General features: G+C 24.5%; 1 protein-coding gene across 1 annotated transcript; it reads left to right on the top strand.

Moving 5' to 3' along the window:
* The first annotated feature begins 14,540 nt into the window (after nt 1-14,540).
* Nucleotides 14,541-24,530, top strand: LOC145834188 (ras-like GTP-binding protein RHO). Its single transcript, XM_082941562.1, has 4 exons — nt 14,541-14,726; nt 17,354-17,503; nt 19,556-19,713; nt 24,038-24,530. The coding sequence occupies exons 1-4, from the start codon at nt 14,571-14,573 to the stop codon at nt 24,153-24,155; spliced, it is 582 nt and encodes a 193-aa protein (XP_082797688.1). The 5' UTR covers nt 14,541-14,570; the 3' UTR covers nt 24,156-24,530.
* Nucleotides 24,531-24,843: the final 313 nt, after the last annotated feature.

Raw genomic sequence — 24,843 nt, 5'->3', positions numbered from 1 at the left:
TAAAAGTAGTTCAAATACATTAAAGACGAAATGCATAAAATAGCATTTTTTTCAGAGACTAAATAAGCTTTAAGCTAATTAAGTACAGTAAAATGTTTATAAATTGAAGTGATAGTTATAGTAGTTTTGTATAAGTTCAATATCATCAATGTAAGTAGTATGTATTAAAAAATTTTATTATTAAAACTATTTTGTGCTAGTTTTGTAAATAATTTTTAATCTTAAACAAGTGAATAAAGTTTTTAAAACACATTTATTTGTTTAAAAATTAGATTATATATCTAAAGATATTTAAAAGATTTTTTTATATAAATTTCTTTTTTATTGTTGTACCTTTAATAAGTGACCTTAATAATTGCTTTTGCAAGTAGCAATAACATGTTCAACTAACATACCATTGGTGTTAGTCTTGTGTATCTGTTGTAGTTTCAGTTAATTTTTTTTACTGACTTTGTACTGTAAGAAAAAAAGAAAAATATGAGTGCTTACAACTATGGTCAATGGATTGGTGTGTAGAAAGACCTTTCCGTCATCAAGCTTCACACAAAAAATTTTTGTAACTTTGATAAAATTGAACTTTAAGATCAGTATAAATAAATTTTGTTTTTTATTTAAATTAAATAAAGAAATTAATTCTAAAAGAAAAAATAATGATATCCACTCTTTTTTAAACAAATTACTTCCAATATTAACTATTAAAACCATAGTCTACCATAAGCACCACACCGTCTCCTCCCAAAGATTTCAATTTTTATGATCATGTAAGTTCACATTTTTCTTTTTGCCCTCTCTACAAGAGCAACCCTAAATAATGCAATAAAGGTCAATAATAAAACAAAAAGGGAGAAGTGGTAAAATTGCTATAACTAATATATTTTCCTTTTATATATGTAAAAACAACATGAGTATGAGCATTAAAACAGAGTATAACCTATTCTAATAAGAACAAAAATATCTTATAGTATTCCAATTTAGACTAAAAAGCGTAATCAACCAAGAAATAATTTTGTGTTATATTATATAAAACAGAAAATTAAATTTGACCTTTGTCTGATTGATATGTTTATTGAACAAAAAAAGCGCTCAAATATTTGGTCCAAGGACCTGGTGTACAAAAAAATCTTTTGGTTATCGAGTCATACACCAGGATACAGTAAAGTCATGTCCAGGACAAGTATTGATTATTAAGCAATACATTTAGTCCAGATTGAAACACTTAAGATATTTTTGTTCTTCTAAGCTTTTTGGAATTTCCTCCCATACTTTACATCCAAGATAGGATAAGGATTTAGAACCATAAAGACTATATACTCTAGAAAAATAATAATTTTTCACTAAAAATCTTGTTGAATGAATGTGAATTTTGTTTATATTTGTAAAGTTAAGCTTGAAATTAACTGGCAATATAACTTAATTGAATTTGTACATAAAGACTCCTACTCATACAGAAAGATGTTTTTAACATCTAAGAATAGTTAAAAAAAAATTATACTGCTAATACTTTCATTCCATCTATTAAAATGCATGCACCTTATTGCTCTATTTATAAGTATATTGATCTCAGTGATTTTAGTTCTACTTGCCTTACCCAACAAAGTAATTCATATTTAACATGACAATAGATAAATAAAAGTACAAAAAATAAACCATTAAGTTAACTATTCAGAAGATTGACCATAAGCAAAAAAATAAGAAAGTTTTTTTTTTAGGCTGGCCAAAGTATCATTATAACACAAAAATTATAAGTTTGAAATCCTTGAAAATCTTAATGATTTTTGTAACTTTCCATAAAATTTTTTACTATACTTAAATTTAATTTCTACTATACTTAAAATTTCTAGGAATTTTTTACTTATCTTAAGTATTTTATTAAACTTTGTAAAGTCTATTTGCAAGCAGCAAATAAGTATTTTTTTAAGTTAAATTTTTTTTAGTGTTTTCATAATTACATCACTTTAATCTTTGCTGCATATTTTAACATAACAAGATAAAAAAAAAGGTATTTTCACTTTTTTCACAACGTGATCTTATTTAGTAGACCTTTAACTAAGCTAGTAGTTGCATTTTACAAATAAAAATCAATAAAAAATCTGAAAATACCTGGAATTTTAAACAATTCTAAAGTGTGTTCACAAAACCTGTAATCCGGAAAAAGCCTGGAATTTGACAATTCAGGCTAAAAGGCTTGGAAAAACCTGGAATTTTAACAATTTTTATAAATTAAGTAGTAAAATTTTGGTTTATGACAAAAACTCTATCATAAAGATAAAAAAAATTTGTCATCAGTAATTTTTTTTTTATTAAAAAAATATTAAAGTAGCTTAACAGTATCTTTTCATTGTAGTTATATTACTTAACACAGTTTTAACCTTAAACTTAACTTTAAACTATAAGAAACCCAAAAATGTGTACATTCAAAAACTTGGAAGAAATTTCTTAAAAAGTATTGGCAACCCTGATTTTTATAGTAAACTAATGAAGTTTTGAATTGACACAAAAAATCTATCATATAGATCAAAATCTTGTCATCTTAAATTTTTTTTTTTAATAAAAAAACATATTTAAAGTAACTTTACAGTATCTTTTCAATGTTTTTATGCTATTAACACAGTTTCTTACCTTAAACTTAACTTTAAACTAAAAAAAAAAACCAAAAATGTGTGCTTTTAAAAACCTGGAGTAAATTTTCCAAAAACATTTAGTAATCCTGAATAAAAATGCTTTGACACCCTATGGACTTAATGCACAAGAGCAACATAATTTTAAGGAAAAGAAATAATGTTATTATTTTTTAATCGCTATTTTTACTGCATTCTTTTTCTATTTATTAAAAAAAAATTAAAAGCAGTGTTGTACACACTTAGACTACCTCTGGCTAATTTGAATTATAAAAAAATCAGGATAACTCAAGCTAGTTTGATTTTTTTTGAAGTTTAGGCTATTTTTCTAAAACCTGAATGAGATTGAGTTGATTGAATTTTTAGTATTTTATAATATGATAGTCAGATTATGATCTTTTAAGTATTTTTGTAATTTCATATTGTTGATTACAAATATTTAAAAAAATGCATTGACACTTGCTCTACTTTAATATACTGCATGATAATCTAGAGATGGGCAATCCTGCTTACTAAGCATATATTCTGGCCTGCAATGTATTTTTTAGTTTAAAAGTAATTAAAAAAAAATCATAACAAAAGTTTAAAGTACTATCATTTATTTTATAAATATTCAAAATATAAATTTAAGCGTTACTAATTAATATTCTAGCAAAACAAGTACACTGGAATATATAATAATAACATATTCAAACCTTATTCTTTCTTTATTACATTAAATAGCTTTGTTGAAGTGTGTTAACTGTTCTGTAACTGTTGTAAACACACAGAAACATGTGTTAGTGTAATAAAGAAAGAATACTGTCTGAATTTGTTATTACTATTAATTTTATATTCATTTATGTTTTCAAGTGCAATTTTTCAAGCTTTTAATGTCTGCAAAGCCTTCTTTAAGGGCATAGGGGGGGTAAACACCCTTTTTTGGTTTTTGATCTTATTTTATTAAGTTTTTACTAAGCTACAACATGCTTTTTACAGATTTAAAAAATTCAAAATAATTTTTGAGATATAGCCGGTCAAAGTCAGAGGCAACAATAGGATCCTTATGGAAGGCGCAAACTAAAACGTCAAATAACTAGAAATCACTAAAAATCTATCTCCTCTTACGTTTTTTAAGATAACTACATGAAATTTTCAGGATATGTTCCTTGCAGTATTTAGAAAATTCTGTCGGAACAGAAATTAAAAAAATTAAAAAATAAAAATTTTAAAACAAAAAAACAAAAAAAAACTGTTTTTTTTGTTTATTTTTTATATAAAATTTTTATTTTTTATTTTTTTAAAAATTCCTTCCGACAGAATTTTCTAAATATATCAAGGAACATTTCCTGAAAGTTTGAGGTAGTTATCTCAAAAAACGTAGGAGAAGATAGATTTTTAGTGAAATAGTCTATTTTTGCCGTTTTAGTTTGCGCCTCCCATAAGGATTCTATTGTCGGCTTTGACTTTGACCGGCTATATCTCAAAAACTATTTTGATTTTTTTAAATCTGTAAAAAGCATGTTGTAGCTTAGTAATAACTATATAAAATAAGATCAAAAACCAAAAAAGGGTGTTTACCCCCCCCCTATGCCCTTAAACAATTCTACATTTAAAAGAGTTTTTTTAGCAAATCTAGCCCACCTACTAATACTTTTAAAATTACCCTCTCATTACATTGATAATATATATTTAAGCCATAAGGGAGTATTTGAAATAATTTATTCTTTTTATTTTTCTAATTATGAAGAACCAGTAGCTACTATTTATTTTTTACAGCTTTTAGGTATTAAAAATATTTTTTTGAGGTATAATTAATAAGTTGTAGATTTCAATAGTGTTTTATGGAAGGTACATATCAAGGCAAAAAAGACTACTTGGTTAAAAACTTATCATCTCTTAAATTGTTTGAGCAACTATTTTTAAATTTTCTCTGTATAATGTTTATAAAAACATAAACAGCTTATTTTGGAATTTTTAAGTTTCAACATCAAGTTTAATAAAAAAGGTACAATTTTTTTAAAAATTATAAATTTTTGTTTTTATTAAGAAAGTTGTTGAGAAAATGTTCTTAATATTGTAAGGAATTTAAATATTGGTTATGACCATAAAAATGTTAGTGTAACTAAGTTATTTATATTTTAGCTTATTATATTCCAACTTCTAAAAATTTTATTCAAATTTATTTATAATTCATCAATAAATGATTATAGTTGTTTATTATAACTATTTATAATTTGATTGCTGTATATAAAGATTTAAAAAACTCCTTATTCCTAATTTTGCGTTTACATTCTTTTAAGCTTTAAATGTTTTCTGGATTGTTATACCCACAGACCACTAAGGCTAGTCAAAATCTCTTTTATTTAATTGAAAAACTTCGATTGAACCAGACTTGTTTGCAGTTTTTGCAAAGCTCAGGCTATTTATTTCATTTTCTCCAAAATATTAGGCTATTTTATAACATTCCAAATTTAACTTTTTACTTTAGAATTATGATTTTTTCCAACTGTTATGTAATTTTTTGTTATTGTAATGATTTTTAAATGTACTGAAGCTTAACTTAATATGCTTTTGACTCATTTTTTATTAAGCTAGTTAAAGCTAGATTTTGTAGTTTTTATTTATTTTGGTATATTTCATAGTGTTTTTTAAAAAAGTGTTTATAAGCACACTTACAGTTATGATCTTGAGGTACAAAAAAAATGTGTCAGAATGGTAGTTGTAATGACCTTCTTAACAAACTCTGGCTGTTTTTTGCATGGATAATATTACAAAGATAACAATCTTGTAAAATATATGATAGTTTAATTCAATTGGTCACCCTGTTATTTAGATTTTATTATTTTACCATAAAAAAACTAACAATAAACGGTTTTCTAGTAGTTTTATTATGATCAACTAGAAGTTTATGGTTAAATTTTGTATTTACAACCATCTGATACTTTTTGTAGCATTAAAAAGTTCTGAGTAAGTTTTAATAGATGAGTAATGACTTTTTTATAAATTACTAAATTAAAAAAAGCATTACTTAATTAAAGTTTATTTCCTTCTCAAACTTGACTTAATAAGTAGTGGATTAATTATTAGTTGAGATTTCATTTAGAATCCTGTACATGTATAGTAGACACATACATTAAAAACTATTTCATAAGGTATTTGTATAAAGTTTAATAATTTAAGAATAAAAAGTAATTGTTGAACTTATAAACAAGACTTTGTATGTTATTGTATCTTAATATAGTCATGTAGATTTTCCAAGTTTTTATTTTCTACTATTAACCTCTTTTTAAAGCCATGTGTTTGAAGGAAGACTCTAATATTTATATAGATTTTAGCAGGGTTATTATTTCATCAAGTTAATTTTAGACTAAAAAAAGCCAGACTAGTTTAATATTTTGTGCCTTAAATAGTCTGGATAAATTTTACTTATATCAATCTTGCACTAGTTTCTATTTTTATTTAATCAATTTTAGTTAATTTTTGTTTCATACTTATATTACACCTTTATCTAAATAAAAAGTTTATTACTTATTTGATGGTCATTTTGCACATTTTAACCTAGTTTTTAGTAATGCTCAAAATACTTACTAGATTTTTACTTTAACATTAAACTTTGATTAGTTTTTGGTTACTTAATCAAATTCTATGCTTAAGAGTAACACTATATTTATTTATCAGTTGTAGTTAAGTTATTTTGAAAAAAAAAAGATTTTCACTAAAAAATTTTTACTAAAAATCTATCTTCTCCTACGTTTTTTGAGATAACTATTCTGTTTTTGCAGTTTTAGTTTGCGCCTCCTATAAGGAACCTATTGTTGCCTTGGACTTTTACCATCTATATCTCAAAAACTGTTTTGAATTTTTTAAATCTGTAAAAAGATCTTAAGGCTTAGTGATAAATATATATAAAAAATATCAAATTGTATAAAAAGTGTTTATGTCCTTTACATCCCTATAAATTTGCAATATTCTACAAAATCCCTATAAATCTCTAGAAAAATTGAAAAATATGTGAAAATCCCTAAAAATTCCTATAAATTACTTTTTTTTGTTTGGTGATTGAAATTTAGAAGCCAAAACAGCATGTGGTGAAAAAACACACAACATTTTTTATATAGTTTTTAATACTATATACAATTTATCTAAAGTTTGCATATTTAACTAAAATTAGAGCTCAAAAACCCTCGAACTTTCGTAAATTTCTTATTAAGACTGTGCTTATAAATTGTTAATGACAGATTTTACTTTATGTACCTTGAAAGTATGTTTTTAACGTTTAAAATTCATTGTTTTTTTTATAAATTCCCTATAAATTTGCTATATTTTATGGGTTTCTCTATAATTTTTTTTTAAATTTTAGTGGGAACCCTGTATTCTCTATCTAAAAATGTATGTGGTCTTCATTTTATACTAGTTTTATATTTTGATAATTAAATGTTTAACTGTATAAATTAAAAAAAGGGTTGTCCTAGTTTCTGTATGAAGTAAATCTAAGAAATTTTTTATTAGTAATTAATAAAGTAAAGTATTAGTTATATTTAGGTAAAGAAAATTATAATTTGATTCAATCAGGGTTGTATAAAATTATACATGAAGTTTTTCAGTTGTTGTTTCCATTTAAAAATGTCCTAAAAGAATCTATAACACTTTCAAATTGTAATTTTTGCAATAATTTTTATCTTATAGTTTTACATTTTTTATTCTTTTTTTCTTGTGGGTTTAATTTTTTTCAAACTATGTACTAAACACAGAATTCTCTTTATTTTACCATGTAACTATAATTAAAAAAAAAACTTAATATCACAATAATATTTAAGGAATTTTCCTATGTTTAAGATAAAAAAGGGAAGCAGAAACATTGAAATGATTGTTATATAATTTAATTAAATGTTTAAAAAAAAAAAGTTCTGATTTGTTTTAAGTATAACACTTTATTATTATTTTGATAGCGTACCTGCTATTTTTAACTAGCTATTAGCTGAAGCAACAAATTCTGATGTTTAGGGGGCAGAGCAATATAAATTACCTATTTGATTGTTTTTATCTTTAAAAGTGGAGTTTTTGTTGAAGTTGATAAAATGTTTGAAGTTGAAAATTAAGTTTAAAGTATTAAAGTAGTTTATGATGCTCAGCACCCTCTATAACATCATTGGGGTAAGTAATCAAAATTTTAATATATTGTGTTAAAGTTTTAATACTAATAACTACAGGGTTGCCACTTTTCCTGGACACATAGAAAAACCTGGATATTGACAATTTAGGCAAAAAAAACCTGGGAAAACCTAGAATTTGACAATTTAGGCAAAAAAACTTTGAATTTTAACAATTTTCACATGTTCAGTAGTAAAATATTGATTTGACTCAAAAAATTTATCATATAAACAAAAAATTTTTGTGTTAAAAAAAAATATTTTATATTAAAATACATATTTAAAGTAGCTTTATATTATCTTTTCAATGTTTTATACTATTTAACACAATTTTTTATCTTAAACTTAACCATTAACTAAAAATAGACTCAAAAATGTGTACTTTTAAAAACCAAAAATTTGTAATTTGGAGAAAATTTGCCAAAAACATTTGACAACTATGCTTATCACTTTTTTATTTTTTGAGCTAAAGATCTCAAATATATTAAGAAAGTTATTTGATTAAAAAGCATGTTGGATTAAAAAAGTACAAGACATACAAAAGAAAAGTTTTGTTTTTTGATAAATATTACAATTTTTTTTTTTTCAATTTAAAAATTCTTGCAGGCTAGTTGTTTAAATATTCTTAATAGACTAACTTTAAAGTTTTGAACAAAATTAGTTTTAAAATGAAGAGAAAAAATATTTAATACCTTTTCTTTTGCCTTACATACTGAATTATGGACTTACTTAGTTGGATTCTCTATACATCAAGAGCTTCTTTTAACTCTAAAAAATTGTATGATAACTAGAATAAAACTACAAAATAAAATCATCTTTAAAAAACAAGGTGGACCCCTATGGTTTTAATAATACAATTGTATTGTAGTGGTATAGGTAGCTTATATCATCATATGATCAAATTTAAATTACATAAAAACTCAAGTTTTTTATTAGATAATATCATTTTTGCATAAACTTAGGTCTAAAACAATCTAAGTTATAATTTTGCAGGGTTGCCACACACTCAAAATAACTCTAGCTAGTTTAAAAGTTCTGAAAAGTTTAGGCTAACTCTGGATAGTTTGATGTTTTTTAAAGCCTATAATTACTCTGGCTTATTTTTTTTGGGAAAAGTTAGTTGGTATACTTTCCTAAATATCAGGCTAGTCTCTTTAACATAGGTATTTTTTTTCTAGAATTTAGTTTTTTATTTAGCCTTTTTTAGTTTAATGTTATTTTTTTATTATTTTGATATTTTTAGATACTTAGCTTAATTAATTGATTATTTTTGTTTGTTTTATGATCAGGTTATCATTTTCTACTTTTCTATAAAATTTTACTAACTCCGGCTAGTTTTTGCTCACTCCAGCTGGCTTTTTTGTCTCAGAGAAAGGACAGGCTGATCTTGTATAAAACATTGACAACTTTTATTTTAGAATATTTGTGAAAATTTTGTATGAATAATAGAAAAATGCTACATATAGAATAAAGTGTATTTTTTATGACTACAGTTAAACATAAAAAACAAATTCTACAGTTTTTTTTTCTGATTTTTAGATTTTCTTTATTTATCACACCTTATGACAGTGGTTCCCAACCTTTTTGATCCCCCGCACCCCTTAACTCTCTTAATTTGATCTCGCACCCCTAACACTATATGCTATAGTTATCTATTAAAAACTTGATTATAAAACCATTAATTTCATTATTTAATAATTTGTAATCTAATTTTTATGATAGTTGACACATTGAAAGATATCTTTTGCTTTTGTAGTTCTATTCAGATGTTCACAAAATAAAAAATCTTTTTTTTATTGAACCATCATGCACATATCTCACTAGTACAATCAATTGACTACAATTTTCAACATAGGTTGATTCGTCCAACCGGAGAGATTTTTTAAAGAATTAGCTTTGATTTCAACAATGACTTGATCCAAAACATATGAACTTAAATCTTTAATTTGACTTTGAATAATATTATTAGATAGCGGCACCAACTCAAGTTTTTTTGAAGCTTCTTTTCCCAGAAGATCTTCTGTCATTTGTAACACACATGGCTTTATCAACTCTTCAGCAATCGTAGAGGATTTTTGGATTAAGCTACGTTATACGCCACATGGTAAGAAGCCAATAAAAGAGGTTTGCCAGCAGTTACAAAACCGAATTTTGGAAGTGTTTCTCGTGATTCATAGCGGATCCTTTTAGATTTCAATGACTCAAAATCATGACTTAAAATATCTGCTCCATCATGTCGTTTGTTAAAATGTTCTTGCAACTTAGATGGCTTCAAATTTGAGTTCGAAAATACAATGTTACATAACATGCATTGCGGTTTTTGCAGGCATTCAACTGTTTCAGTGCAAGTAAAACCAAACTGAACATAACTTTCATTCCACTTCCTTATCTTTGACATGATTAAGTACTAATTAAATTAACTGTATTCTAAGAAAAATAAAAAAAAGTCAATTACTTTTTCATTTTATTTTATAAGATTTGAAAAAATATTAGAAGTGAAGAAAAAGCACTAGAAAAGAAATAGATATTTAAGCTTCAACTTAAAACTAAAATTTTTGAACATTTTGTAATGAATATATGTACTTGAAAATAAAAATAAGCTGTTCTAAGTTAAGCTTATGTAATGTTTTATTTTTAAAACTATTAGCAGCTAGGAGGTTTCAAAATAATAAAGTTTTGAGTTAAGATTTTGAAAAGTTAAAAGATATTTAGTCTTAAATTGTCAAAAAGATATGTATAAAAGCAAATACAAAAAAAGTTTGTAGGCTTACAACATAAATAGAAAAAAGTAGATTGAAAAAGGTAAACGGTTTAAGTTCAAAAAAGGAATTAATACAAATAAAGTTGATGCATTGAATACTTTTGCTTATCTATAAAAATTTGTTTCACTTAAGCTGAAAACAAGTTTTTATAAATGGTATAACATACAGTAATTGTTGTGAACTTTACAATTTACTGATGTTAAATCTTTAAGCACCACTTTCTGCACAACTAAGCTTAATAAAAGATTACATTATAAATGTGATAGACTTAACAGAACCTGTTCTTAACAGCTAATAAAAAACCTGCTAAGGATACTAATTTTTATTTAAGTATTTCAATTAAAATAGACGCTAGCTCATAAACTGTTTTAAACAATTAATTGCCATTTAATAAGATAAAATATTTAAAGAATAGATGGTTAAAATTCACAGGTGTAAATCTCTAAGAAAGCTTTACTGAAATGTTAATTCTAAACTAACAGCTATTAAATGAAATTAGTAAAATTAATTTACTTGTAGAAAAGCGCTCTTGCTCTTTGACGTATTAATAAAACTAATTTATTCAGAAAATTAGCAACAACTCATTTTTATAACAAAATATACTTTTTAACTTTATAAACTTTATCTGAGAGTGAAAATCTCCTTATTTGTTTTACAAAAATGAAAAGCCATCTCGCACCCCCTGGAATGCTGCCTCGCACCCCCAAGGGGTGCGAGCACCCCTGGTTGGGAACCCCTGCCTTATGAGTTATACCTTGTATTTTACCCTTTAATCTTAATTTTAGTTTTTTGACTAGATTTTTTATATCATTGTTTTAAAAAATTGTAAGTGTTTTTTGAGATAAATGAAAAATATAAGTTTGTAAGTTCAACAGTAAAGGCATGCAACTTAAGCGCCAAAAAGTAACTTTTTTACTAAAAATCTATCTTTTATAGTTACATTCTCTTTTGTAAATTTAACAGTTTGATTTTAACTAATTTTCAAATCAGTGAAACTTTAAGAAATTTTAATTTAAAGAAAGTTTTCCATTTTGTTTTCAAAACTAGATTTTATTAATTAAAGTTAAATTAAAAAAACTTATGTTTTTGTGTCAAAACTTTATTCCGACTCACTGCGTTTCACTGCTCTTAAATAAATTTAAGAACAGATCTGAGAGCAATGAAACACCGATAGTCGGAATAAAGTTTTGACACAAAAACATCTGTGGTATATATTCTGATAATATTAGCTTATCAGGATCTCCAGGATTTGACGCCTTTTAACGTTACATCTTAAAAAAATTATTAAATTCACATAAGCTCAAAAATGCATGAAAATTTAATTTACTTTAAAATATCTGAAAGTTTGTGGTATCTTGCTCTTAACTCCAATTTTAATCTGTAAAAGTGTACAGTAATGTGCTTAATTTTTTTTTTATTGTAGAAACAGGATTACCACACACTTGGTATAACTCTAATATTTCAAGGTTTTTGAAAAACTCCAGATGAAATAATATAATTTTTAAAAATCTCTGGACAGTTTTTTGTTATATATTTGAGATTAAGTTCATTTAGTTACAATTATTTGTTATTTTATAACCAATTTCCTTGAAAAACTTTATTTTTTATTTGTTTTGAAAAGTAAAAGACATTCCTATAAGGATTTAAAAAACTTAAGATGACTAAGGACAGTTTTTTTGACTCAAAGGTTAGCAACCCTTAAAAACTTAATGTTTAACTTTTTTTTTGAAAAATCTTTCTAACTTTTTGTTTGACAACACTTTTACTTAATTACTAACTAAGGTAGCAAAAACATAGTAGTCTTAGGTTAACTTTAAAAAAAAACTGCTATAAGTTTATTTTCATTTGTCATTTCTAAACATTATTTCAAATGCTTGACTGTTTAGAATTTAAATTTTCATTTAATTATATTGCAAAAGTATTTAAACTAACTCGTTGTTTAATAATTTTATATATAGTTAATAAAAAAGAATGGTTGAAAATTTTATATTAACCATAGTTTATGTTCGTTACTTTATAAAAAATTATTTTATAAAAGTGACCAAGTTATTTGGTTTAATTTCATTGCACTACTTGCTTGTCTTGTAGTACAATGAAAGTCTTGTAGTATAATGTAGTACTTGCTTGCTTATCTTAATAATAATTTGAAATGAAATGACTGAGTTTTTTATTATGCAAATAACGCTTTTGAACAAGAATTTTATTATTTAATTTTTGGAATTTTTAAATTAAAAAAAAAAAAGCTATTTAAATTGCAATGAGTTTCAAATGTAGTTTTTGTATTTTAAAGTATAAACACTGCATTCTTTTTAAAATTATTAGGTACTTAATTAGTGACTACCTTTTTCAAAGTGATAATAACAAAGTTCAATAGAAGTTAGTTGTTGAATTTTGTCTTTATTAAAACATTGTATATTAAAACTACTTTTTTTTTAATAAATGAAAATAAATGATTAAGTCTTATAGTTATTTCGAACTGTAATAGTTATTAGTTTAAAATGTTTGTGTTTCAAAACAAGTATAATTTAAAACTTATTCTAATTAGAACTTTTTATGACCTCCTTATTTAAACTAAATCTATTTTTTAGTATTAGCATTATAAAAATATGGCTTCAAAGCAATAAGTTTTTAACTCAAAATGTTTTTTTTTCTTTATCATTTTCTTATATTTATATATCTGAGTTTTAGCTGTAATATTTTTCGAAATTTTGTTTTTGTTTAAAGAAAAATGGCTGCATTGAGAATTATATTTATTATGTATATATTTGAACGCAGTACGTTTATATAAGTAAATTATTATTTTATTCTGTAGTAAAAAGTTAAAGTTGTTAACTTAAAGCGGCTTGTTAGTTTTCTAGTGTTGTTATGTGGGCTGGAATATTCTCGTGATAAACTTAGAAAATGCTTCTCATATTTAAGAGATGAAAAGCAAAGGTGGGGACTTGTAATAATCACTCAAGCATTGCAAAAATGCTAGATTTGTTTTAGCAAACTTCTTCTCTTTTTTTCTTTCTCGTTATAAATCACCGGCTTTGCTCTGCGTATTCTCCCACTCACATTATATTGCCAAGTATTGTTCTTTTTATTCAACCCGTAACCTTATGTAGTTTTTAGCTTTTCATAGTTATATTTATATTTTTTTCAAATTTTATATAAATTTATTAATTTTAATAGAAGTGAAATATTAATTTGAAAATTTTCTTATCAAATAGTATCTAATTTTATCAAGTTTATTTTGAGTACTTCGCTTTTTCTCAAAACTATATTGAAGTTAGATTTAAAGTTTCATGATAATAAAACTCTACTATTTTGCGTTTGTTTTATAAGTATCTGAATTAAAAATTATTGACAACTTTTGTATTACCTAAAGTTTTTAAGGTTACTTTTAATTTTTGTAAAACATTCTATTAAAATAAATACGGATACTAGCATTTTTATAATGAAATTAGTACTAAATAGCTTTATTTTTACTTTATTTTATAATATTTAAATTATTCATAAAAATATTAAATTGAAATTAGTAAAAAAATTTATAAAGGTAGATATGAAGCAAGAAAAAAAAAACAATAATAGAGTCTGTTTATAAAACCCATTAATTGAATTTAAGTATATTATGTTGATACATCATGAGCTTATCATTGTTTATATTATAAAACATAGTAATTTACACAATTAATAACTTAAAATCTTTAGATTGCGTTATATACTGTGAATTAGTGTTATGTGATTAAATTTACTATATATTGAGAAAATAAAATAAATTACTCAGTACAATCATTTGTAAGTAAATAGTTAAGTAAATTTAGTTTGTAATTTAAATTCAAACATTAACATAATATTAAACTATAACACAAAATTACTTTACTAAGCATTTTTTATTTAAGTAATTATGTAAATCATTAGAAGTTAGTTAAAGAAGTGTTATTTTATATATCAATAAAGAAAAAAAGTGCACACACTTCTTTGAAAATAATGTAACCTTAAAAGTTTTTATTTAAAGTACTAACAATTTGTTTTTTAACAGATAATAATTATTTATTTAGTATAACTCAACTAAAATGGCAAGCATTAGAAAAAAACTTGTTATTGTTGGTGATGGGGCATGTGGAAAAACGTGCCTCTTGATTGTATTTTCAAAAGATCAGTTCCCTGAAGTGTACGTACCAACTGTTTTTGAAAACTATGTTGCTGATATTGAGGTTGACAACAAACAAGTTAGTTTTGTTTTATGTATAATGATAATCATTCTTACAATGATATATATGAAAACAAATTCAATTTAATTTTTTAGCTAGTTAATGTCACTGAAAAGAACTTGTGAATGAATTCAGTTTATTTAAAAAGAAAATGAATAATTGTTTCATAAAATTAAATTATTAAGATAACATTTTTTTAGTTAAATATAAATTTTAATATTAAAAGAGTTGTAATCAAATGATTTCAGTAACATTTGTTTTAGCTTAAAATCATAAATCAGTTAACTTAAATATTTATTATCAGTTCAAAGTTTAATTCAATTTGACATCTATCATGCAGTATTTTTTTCATTTGTAGATTGGTCTGAATTGTTGGTATTTTAAAAAGTAAAACCACCTACTGAAAGCAGTTAAAAAAACCGTTTTTTGTAATTTACAAATAAATACAAAAACAAGTAAATGTTTTAAAATTTTAGGCAGTTCTTGAGTTATAATTGTTTTTCAATTCTATTTGCAAGTCAAAAGTTATTTAAATTCTTATACACAGTGGAACTTATAGCTTATATAAATAAGCACATATCGATAATCCTTTTGCTACAGTTTTGGTGTAAAATTATTTCTTTTTATATTTAAATTTAAATTTGTCAATTAAGTCAGAAGAGATTATGAAGTATAAAATAAATAAAAAATACAAATACAGGTTTTTAAGTATTTATAAGCTGTTTTAGTAGACACAAGGGGAATGCAACTGCATATTAACTTTTTGTTGTTGTTTTTATCTAAGTTTAATTGTAAAATTCATTTTATAGTTGATTAATATTATCAAAGTTTCTAAGAAAATTATTGCAAATAAGAACAATTACAATTTATAACTGTAATAAAGTGTTTATTTTGTATGATTTATCTATGTTTATGCTACTTGAACAAAATAAAACATGAAAGCATTAGCTCAAATAGAGATTAAAGTTAGATTTAAAATAAAATGTGTCAAGTGTTAATTTAAGTCAATAAGTTTGTAAACTTAACAAACAACAAAGAATTTGAATTTTCTACTCTTTTTTTGTGACAAACTTTTTATTAGGTATTACTACGTATTAGCAAAACTACTTGTTTTATTTTAAAGAGTGTTAAGCAACTAAAATAATCAAAATTTGCTTAAAATATTTTTTATATGAAATACATTTATTTATCAATTTAAATAAAAGTTATGTAGACATACTTTATTAATAATTTATAGAATATGTAGTATGTAGAATATAGTTCTTTGTAGAATATAGAATTATAGAAACAAGTCTTATTTTAAACTTATAGTAAATAATGTGACCAACTGTGATACATTTTCCTTTGTAGTTAAAGTTTAATAAGTATGTTTACATTTACAATATAAGGATTTTTTCTTAGCTGTTTAAATAACTGTGTATTATACTGTTTAAGAGTTTAAATTGTGTCAAATTTTTTTTTAATAAAGAATCTCAAACTTAATTAGTCATAGTTTTTGTATGATTTATAACAATAAAAGTAATATCTTATAAAAGTTTTCTTATAAACAAAAAAATTAATGAAAATACTTGAAGTCAAGGTTGTTGAAATTATTAAAGTTCTTCTAAAAACACCGTACTAGTGTAGGGGTTGGCAAACTGCGTCCCGGGATTTATGAAAACTAAGTGTGGCCAGCAAGCATATATTTTTATTATGAATGCGGCCCGAAAATAAAAAGTTTGAAATCTGGGTTTCAAAGTGAACAGCACAAAGAAGGTCTTAGGTATGATGTTTCACAGAAAATTCAAAATTTACACTTACTTTTTAGAATAAAGAGAATAAATTAAAACTACAATCCTGTGAATATTTTTCTTTTCCAAATTTGGCAAACGATCACCGAAAGCCTGCCGACCTGCACTAGTGATTAGTATTATTAGCTGACTAAAAACAGCTTGAATGTTTATGTTTGAATAAAAGTAAAATAGTTTCTGCTTTTCGTTTAGTTTGTTTTTATCTACGAATTAGTCTGTTTATTTAATTTTTATGTTCAATCTTGCTTAGAATTAACCAAGTCATTTAAATGCTGAACTTTTTCACAGCTTGAAAATTTAAGAAAATCTTTTAAACTTAATAATAAAAATGATTATCCTTAATTTGAAAATTTCTAAAATTAGTTCATCTAAAAATAAAACTATTTGTACCCATAACTTTTTTAAAGTAAGCAATATTGTATATTTATACTGTTCGTCTACTGTAGGAGTAAGTTACTTTTCTATGTGCTGGGCAAGATTTACAAGTAAAATTCTTTTATAGGCCAGACTTCTTAAAAATGTTTTAGTGGATCGCATAATTTAAAAAATAGTTCTACAATTTTTTTTTATAAACATTCAATGATTCAATGAATTCAATGATTGCATATTATTTGATAAGCACTTATTTGTACTGATATTCAAGTTAACAACATATTTGAAAAAATATTTTTAAAATTTTACAACTATATTTTAGTTTTACACTCTTGAAGAATTCGTTTTAATGATACAATCTGAATTGTACTATAACATACATGTTTTCAATTTGTTTATTATAAAAGTAAAACAAACGTGTTTATTAAAGTGTCATCTAACTTCAAATTTCTAAAGTAAATATTGTTATGTTTATTTAAATAGGTTGAACTTGCTCTGTGGGACACTGCTGGTCAAGAAGATTACGACAGATTAAGACCTTTAAGTTATCCGGATACTGATGTTATCCTTATGTGCTTTAGTATTGATAGCCCAGACTCACTTGAAAACATACCTGAAAAATGGACACCAGAGGTTAGTTAATTAAGTGTTTTGATTCATATATCAAAGTTTATGTAATAATAAATATGTGCATATGCATACAATTTCACTATTACATAATGAATTAATTTGCGGTTTACAAAAGTGATACTTAATTATTTATAAGTGCAAAATGTCATAGGGATAGTTTTGTATTTAGGCTGTTTTGTATGCATGTCTTGAAAATTAAGGTTATTGTCTTAAGATTATATGTTTATTTTTTGTTAGTAAAAAAGGGGTATTTCTGTAAAAAGAATGTAACTTGTTTTAATAAATTTTCGTTAAATACATTTATATATTTTTTGGGTCAAATGATCAAGGTGGTACGATCAAACCTTTATTTTAACTCGAGCTTGTCTCATCGCATATGTAAGTACAGGCTTAGGCTCTGTTAGATTTTAGTCCATGTTTTCTTTGATCGTTTATATTTTTAAGATAAATTTAGTCTATTTCTTGAAGTAAAAAAAAGATTTTGAGGAGATTTGGTGATTTTACAAATCAAAACAGGGTTGCCAAAAAACCAGGAGTCCTGGAAAAACTTAGAATTTGACAATTTAGGCTAAATAAAGCTGAAAAAACCTTAAATTTTGAACAAAAATCACGAAAAAAACCTGTAAAAACATGAAATTTTAAACAACTTTTAAACTAAGTATTATATATACTAATTATAATACTTACTATATTATATAAGACCCAAAACATCTATCGTATAAATAAAAAAAATTCTCACCATCAAAGTTTTTTTTATATACTAAACATATTTTAAGAAACTTTAAGATTTCATTTCAATATCCTTATACTATTTAGCACAGTTTACTACCTTAAACTTACTTAAACTAAATATAGTCCCTAAAACGTGTAATTTTAAAAACCTGGAAAAGTTTTGAAAACCTGGAGAAAATTTGCCAAAATATTTGGAAACGCTGTCAAAAGCTCATTGTTCAGGGTTGTCTGAAAACCTGGAAAAACCTTTAATTTGACAATTTAAGCTGAAAGACCTGGAATTTTAAACAATTTTAGTATGTTCAATAGTAAAATTTCGATTTGACACAAACATCTATCATATAGTTAATTTTTTTTGTCATTATTAAACATATATTTATTTGAAAAGACATTTAAAGTAGCTTTACAGTATTTTTTCGATGTTTTTATACTATTTAACACAGTTTCTAACCTTAAACTTAACTTAAAACTTAAAATAGACCCAAACATGATTTGAAAAACTTGGAGGATATTTTGAAAACCTGGAGAAAATTTTCCGAAAATATTTGGCAACTCTGTTTGTTAATTGTTTGAAAGAAGTTAAGTTTTACAGATATATTTTAGACAAATTAATAGAGTAATCTCATGATTTAAGCTCCTACTTGATTGGTTTAAATAATTCAATCTTAAATACATCTCATAAAATTATAGACTTTATTATCATGTTCATATTTATCAAAAATTAGGTAATTGAGTAAAGGTCATATGTGTATAATAAAAGAAATCATCATTTTTTACTTGTGCACAGCATGTAAAGCACTAACTAGTTGTTGAAAACAAATAAAAAGGTTGACGGTAAATGGAAATTTTCAACTTGCTGGACACACTATATATGTAGAAAGCTGCTAATTTCTTAACTTCTAGATATAAATCTTATTTATTTATAAGTGTTATTTAAAAAGATTACGGTTTATTAAGCTATAAAGACCTTAAATTGAAGTTATTTATTATATATAGATTTTTATTATAGTTATAAACAAAATATGTTATAAAAATGCATAAGGTACTACTTATAAGAAGAAAAAACAATTTTTATACAGATTTTTGTCGAGTTAAAATTTTTATTCTTTTTTATTAAAAATAAGTGTTGTTTAAATTGAGATATTGTTAAAAATATAGTTTCCTTTATTTTTAAACGGTTTATTTTATTCAGGCTCATTTATTAACACTAAAGGTTGAATTTCATGCATGATACTAAATTTTCATTCTTTTTAAAAGAAAACTATTTTTCTTTAATAGTAATATATTTTTAACTTCTTTTGTTAATGACAATTTAATTTTCAGGTTCGTCATTTCTGTCCCAATGTACCAATTATATTAGTAGGAAACAAAACGGATTTGAGAGTAGACGAAACCACCAAAAGAGAACTATCAAAGATGAAGCAGCAACCTGTAACTGTTGAAGAAGGTCGAAGCATGGCTGATAAAATTGGAGCTTATGGGTATTTTTTTGCTTATTGATACTATGGTTATGAATATTATAAAAAAATATGTGTCAAAATATTTTTACTGTTATGATTTTGCCCATGCGTTTTAGTTGTTTATTCAATAAGTTATTGTTTTTACACCATCACTTGAAAATATGCAAAAACTTATACATTTTTCACAGCGTTTTGTTGTTGAAGTGTTTAATAATATTAAAAGTATTTATTTAGAAGTTTGAATTTATCATAATTTACTAAATTTAATTCTATGTAAACCACTATTTTAATTACGAAACAAATATACTTGTATTTCTTTTAATTTTTTTACAAACACTTCAAATTACATTACACTATAAATTAGTTAAATTTAATGCTAATGATTAGTAACTTTAATTTTTGTAATCTAAATGACAACGAAACTCTAGGTAGAAGGTTTTACACAATACAAATATCAAACTTTAAATATCTAAAACTCAAATAAGTTGTAATAAACTAATTCATTAAAAAATACCAAAGAATATATTTAGTTGAATTTATATTATTTAGGTTTATCATAACAACTAATTAAAAGACTATTTTAGTAATAAAATTGTTGTTGATATTATTTTAAAGATAATTATATTTTAACTATTAATCTTGTACTCAATATCACTCAGACTAATTTTATTTGCTTTTGTTTATTATTTATTCTTTGAATGATCAAAAAAGTTATGAAACTTAAGTTATTACAGTGCAGATTCATTGATAATTTAAGAGATAATAGGGTGTCTTAAAAGTCTTTCGTTTCAGCGCTTGCTTCTATCATCTTATGCAGTGAATTTTGCCTAGTGCTAGAGCCGGTTACAGTTTGCTTTTTCATCCAACTTATTTATCACAAGTTCCATCTATTACTACTCATATAGTTCTTGTTCCTCAACGTTATATTTACATGTATCCCAATAGCTTATAAGAAAACTTAGCTTATCAATATAGAGATAAAACGAAATTTGGAAATTTATTGTTATTATGTTTATAAAAACGCAGCCTGTTTTTAGGAAGCATCGTAAATGTTGTAGTCTAATACTACCATGATTATATAAATGACAATAGGAATGTGTCAAACAAGGTTGTGTCTTGCACTTTTTTATCTTCATATTTTGCTTTTAAACCATAGGTAGATAAAATACATTAGCAATGCGCCTGCACTAACTGATGGCGAAATGTTTTAAATGTAATTAAGTTGTAAATCACCTTGCTTTATTTTTCTTTTCAATTACAGCAAAGTTGTGATAGTTTTCTTGGAATCTTGACTTAGCTTATATTTCTTTTTGTTTGAAAGTTCATTAAATTATCTCTGGTAGTCAATGGGTTTTTATTCTAATACATTTTTTATTAGCGTTTAATCAGGGTTGCCAAAAAACCTGGAATTTGACAGTTTGGGCTAAAAAACCTGCAGTTTGAGAAATTAAAAAAAAACCTTGAATTTTAAACATTTTTTGCATGTTAAGTAGTAAAATTCCGATTTGACGCAAAAAATTTATCAAACAGATAAAATTTTTAGGTCATCATCAAAATTTTTTAAAATAAAAACACATTTAAAGAAGCTTTACAGTATCTTTTCAATGTTATTATACTTTTTACACAACTTTTTACCTTAAACTTAATTTTAAACTAAAAATAGACCTTAAAATGTGTACTTTTAATAACCTGAAGAAAATTTTAAAAGTTTGCCAAAATCATTTGGTAACCCTGTTTAATTTCTATCAAACAATAATTTTTTTTCTTATATTGATAACAAGCTTTTTTTTGACAAATTTTTGACTATCTTTGACGTATTTAATAATTATAAGCTAAAACAATTATTTTCCAACTCTATCAGTTTGTGAATTTTACTCTCCGTTTTTAATTAAATAGATACATTTTCAAAACTTGAAATAGTATTTGCATTTATACAGGGTTGCCACTTAAGGCCATAGGGGGGGGTCCACTTTGTTTTTTACAACTTGATCTTATTTTGTAGAATTTAATTTGAGCTATCAGACACTTTTAACCGCTTAAAAAAACTCAAAGTAACTTTTGAGATATAAGCGATCAAAGAAAGGGCGTTCAATATGTTCCTTATGGAAGGCGAAAACTAAAAATGCGAAAAAAGACTATTTCACTAAAAATCTATCTCCTCCTTCATTTTTTGAGTAATCTTTCTCAAATTTTCACAGAATGTGTATCATTAAACTTTAAAGAGATCTATTGTAAGAAATTTTTTAATTTTGAGTAAAAAAAAAATTATTGTCAAAAAACTACCCTTTTTTTTAGTTTTTTGTGGATAAAATTTTTATTTTTCAAAATTTCAAAAATTCCAACAGTACAATTCTTCAAAATATTAAAAGGAACATTTCCTGAAAATTTGAAGTCTCTAGGTTAAAAAATGAAGGAGGAGATAGGTTTTTAGTGAATTTTAAAATTTCCGAGAAAATTGACCCCGAAAAATATGCGGTCCATACGTTTATATTGGAAAATTTTTACAAAAAGTTAAATATCTCAAAAGTTAAATGATATTTTTGAATTCTATAAAAACTGGCTTATAGTTTGTACTTTAAGCTTTCATATAAAAGCCAAAGTTAATTTTAGTAAAAAAAAATGTTGGACCCCCCCCTATGGCCTTAACCTGGAAACCTGGAAAAACCTTGAAAAACCTGGAATTTGACAATTTAGGCAAAAAAATCTGGAAAAACCTGGAGTTTGAGAAATTTTGAAAAAAACCTGGTAACACCTGGAATTTCAAACAAAATCACTAAAAAAACCTGGAATTTTAACAATTTTCATATGTACGGTAGTAAATATTCAATTTAACAAAAAAATTCTATCATATAAATAAAAAAAGTTTGTGGTCATTAACAATTTTTTTATTAAAAAAAATATTTAAAATAACTTTACAGTATCTTTTCAATGTTTTTATACTATTTAAACAGTTTTTTACCTTTAACTTGACTCTAAACCATAAATAGACCTAAAAATGTTAACTTTTAAAAACCTGGAAGAAATTTGGAACACCTGGAAAAATTTTTGAAAAAAACGAGTGGCAACCCTGATTTATAGTTTGTGTGTAACAGAATACATTTTAAGTTAACACAATCTTAAATTTATTACTTCAAATGTTTAAAACAAGTCATTGCCATCCATATATATACATACATATAAATATACAATCGATTTGTGGCATACTAAAAGTAGCAAGTTATACAAACAATAAATTTATTTTATAAGCAACGTATAAAAATTAAAGCTATTAAAATTAACTAAATTAATTAGAAAAGCAATAGTATGCTATATTCAAGTATTCTGAGTTGTTTCAAATTATTTTTACTGCTTTAAAATATAATTTTAATTAAGAGAAGTTTGATAAGACCTATCTGAAGATACCTGGAGTTTGTCCTTTAAGGGCATAGGGGGATATAAATTTTATTTTTACTAAAAATAACATTGGATTTTATATGAAAATTTAAAGTACAAACTGCAAGCTATAGAATAAAAAAATCTTATTTAACTTTTGAGACATTGTAATTTTTATAAAAAGTTTCCGATGGACTGCAAATTTTTTGGGGTCAATTTTCTCGGAAATTTAAAAAAGCAATAAAAATCTATCTTTTCCTTTATTTTTTGAGCTAAAGACCTTAAACTTTAAGGAAACGTTCCTTTTATAATTTCAAAAACTTTGAATGTTGGAATTTTAAAAATATTAAAAAATAATAATCTAGAAAAAAAAACCAAAAAAGTAGGTGGTTTTTTTAATAAAAATTTTACCTTTCAAAATTAAAAAAAAAATCTGCATTCATTCTTTTTAAAATTTAATATAAGACTTGCTGTGAAAATTTGAAAAATATTGTTTAAAAAATGAAGGAGAAGATATATTTTTAGTGAAATGGTCTTTTTTCGCCTTTTTAGTTTGTGCCTTCCATTAGGAACCTAATAAGGTCACCAACTTTAATCGCTCATATCTCAAAAATTGTTTTGAATTTTTCAAGCGGTTAAAATGTCTGATAGCTCAGATAAAACTATGAAGTAAGATCAACTTGTAAAAATCAAGGTGGACCCCTTAATGAATGATTACAAATTAATGGCAACAATGTAATAAATTTAAAGAAAGTTTGTACAGTACTGATGTAGTTTTTAAAAGTAATTTGCAGTGTACTTAAATTAAACTTATTGATACTTAAACTATATAAAAAAGATTAAAATTTTTTAAACTACGACTACATTTTTTTACATTAAACATTTTTTTACTGTGATAAGTTGTACCGAACTGAATAAGGTTGAAATTTTATTTTATATTGTTTTATAATTTACCTCGTTTAATTGCAAACAGATATATGGAGTGCTCAGCTCGCACTAAAGAAGGGGTAAGGGATGTTTTTGAACTCGCCACCAGGGCTGCTTTACAGGTGAAAAAACGCAAGAAGAAACCATTGTGCGACATTTTGTAAGCGAACTAGTCCTTCTTTGATGTCATAGAGTCACCCATTTTTTACGCTTCGGTGCGCGCGAGACAATTTTTGATTTCCTATAAATATATAAAGCAAGATAAATATTTCCATCCTTACTTTTGGAAGTAATTTTTTCAGTAATTCCTCAGTTTTTATTTGTTTTGGAACAAGAAAAATTCATTTTTTTTGCAAGTTTTACCTGTTAAAATTTGAAAAACTTGAGTTGACTAACTTTGCAGAAAATATAAATTAAGCAATTTTTGTATTATTTTCGTATTAATATGTGTGTTGTTTTGTTTAGGTTTTCTTCTATTTTATTATTTTATCGCGTTTAAATACTGGATTAAAATCGACGAAATAAATTCTTTATGAGTAGTACATTGAAAAATTACATGTACCAATAAAGATAGCATTACACGTACAAGCTATTTAAATGGTTTATAATTATACGAGGAAATTTTTTATGAGTATTTTAATAACAATTGTCTATACAACCTATTGATAATAAGTAAACGAATAATTAAAACTTTGTTTTAACGTTACACGCTGTTACTGTAGATGTTATAAAAAGTTTGAATTCAACTATCTAATTAGATAAAACACCTACTGACTTTTTTCTTTACTACTCTATTAATAAAAACAATATGCATTTAAACATGTTATATTATCTAAGAAATAAGTGTGCTAT

Source organism: Thalia democratica, chromosome 4 (genome assembly GCF_965202585.1).
Source record: "Thalia democratica chromosome 4, ktThaDemo2.hap1.1, whole genome shotgun sequence".
In the NCBI taxonomy this organism is placed as follows: Eukaryota; Metazoa; Chordata; class Thaliacea; order Salpida; family Salpidae; genus Thalia; species Thalia democratica.
This window is presented reverse-complemented; position numbering and strand designations above follow the sequence as displayed.

Coding starts and splice junctions, on each gene's coding strand:
- LOC145834188 (XM_082941562.1), top strand. CDS start 14,571: ATGGCAAGCATTAGAAAAAAACTTGTTATTGTTGGTGATGGGGCATGT. Junction 14,727..17,353: donor TTGAGGTTGACAACAAACAA/GTTAGTTTTGTT, acceptor TTATTTAAATAG/GTTGAACTTGCTCTGTGGGA. Junction 17,504..19,555: donor CTGAAAAATGGACACCAGAG/GTTAGTTAATTA, acceptor TTTAATTTTCAG/GTTCGTCATTTCTGTCCCAA.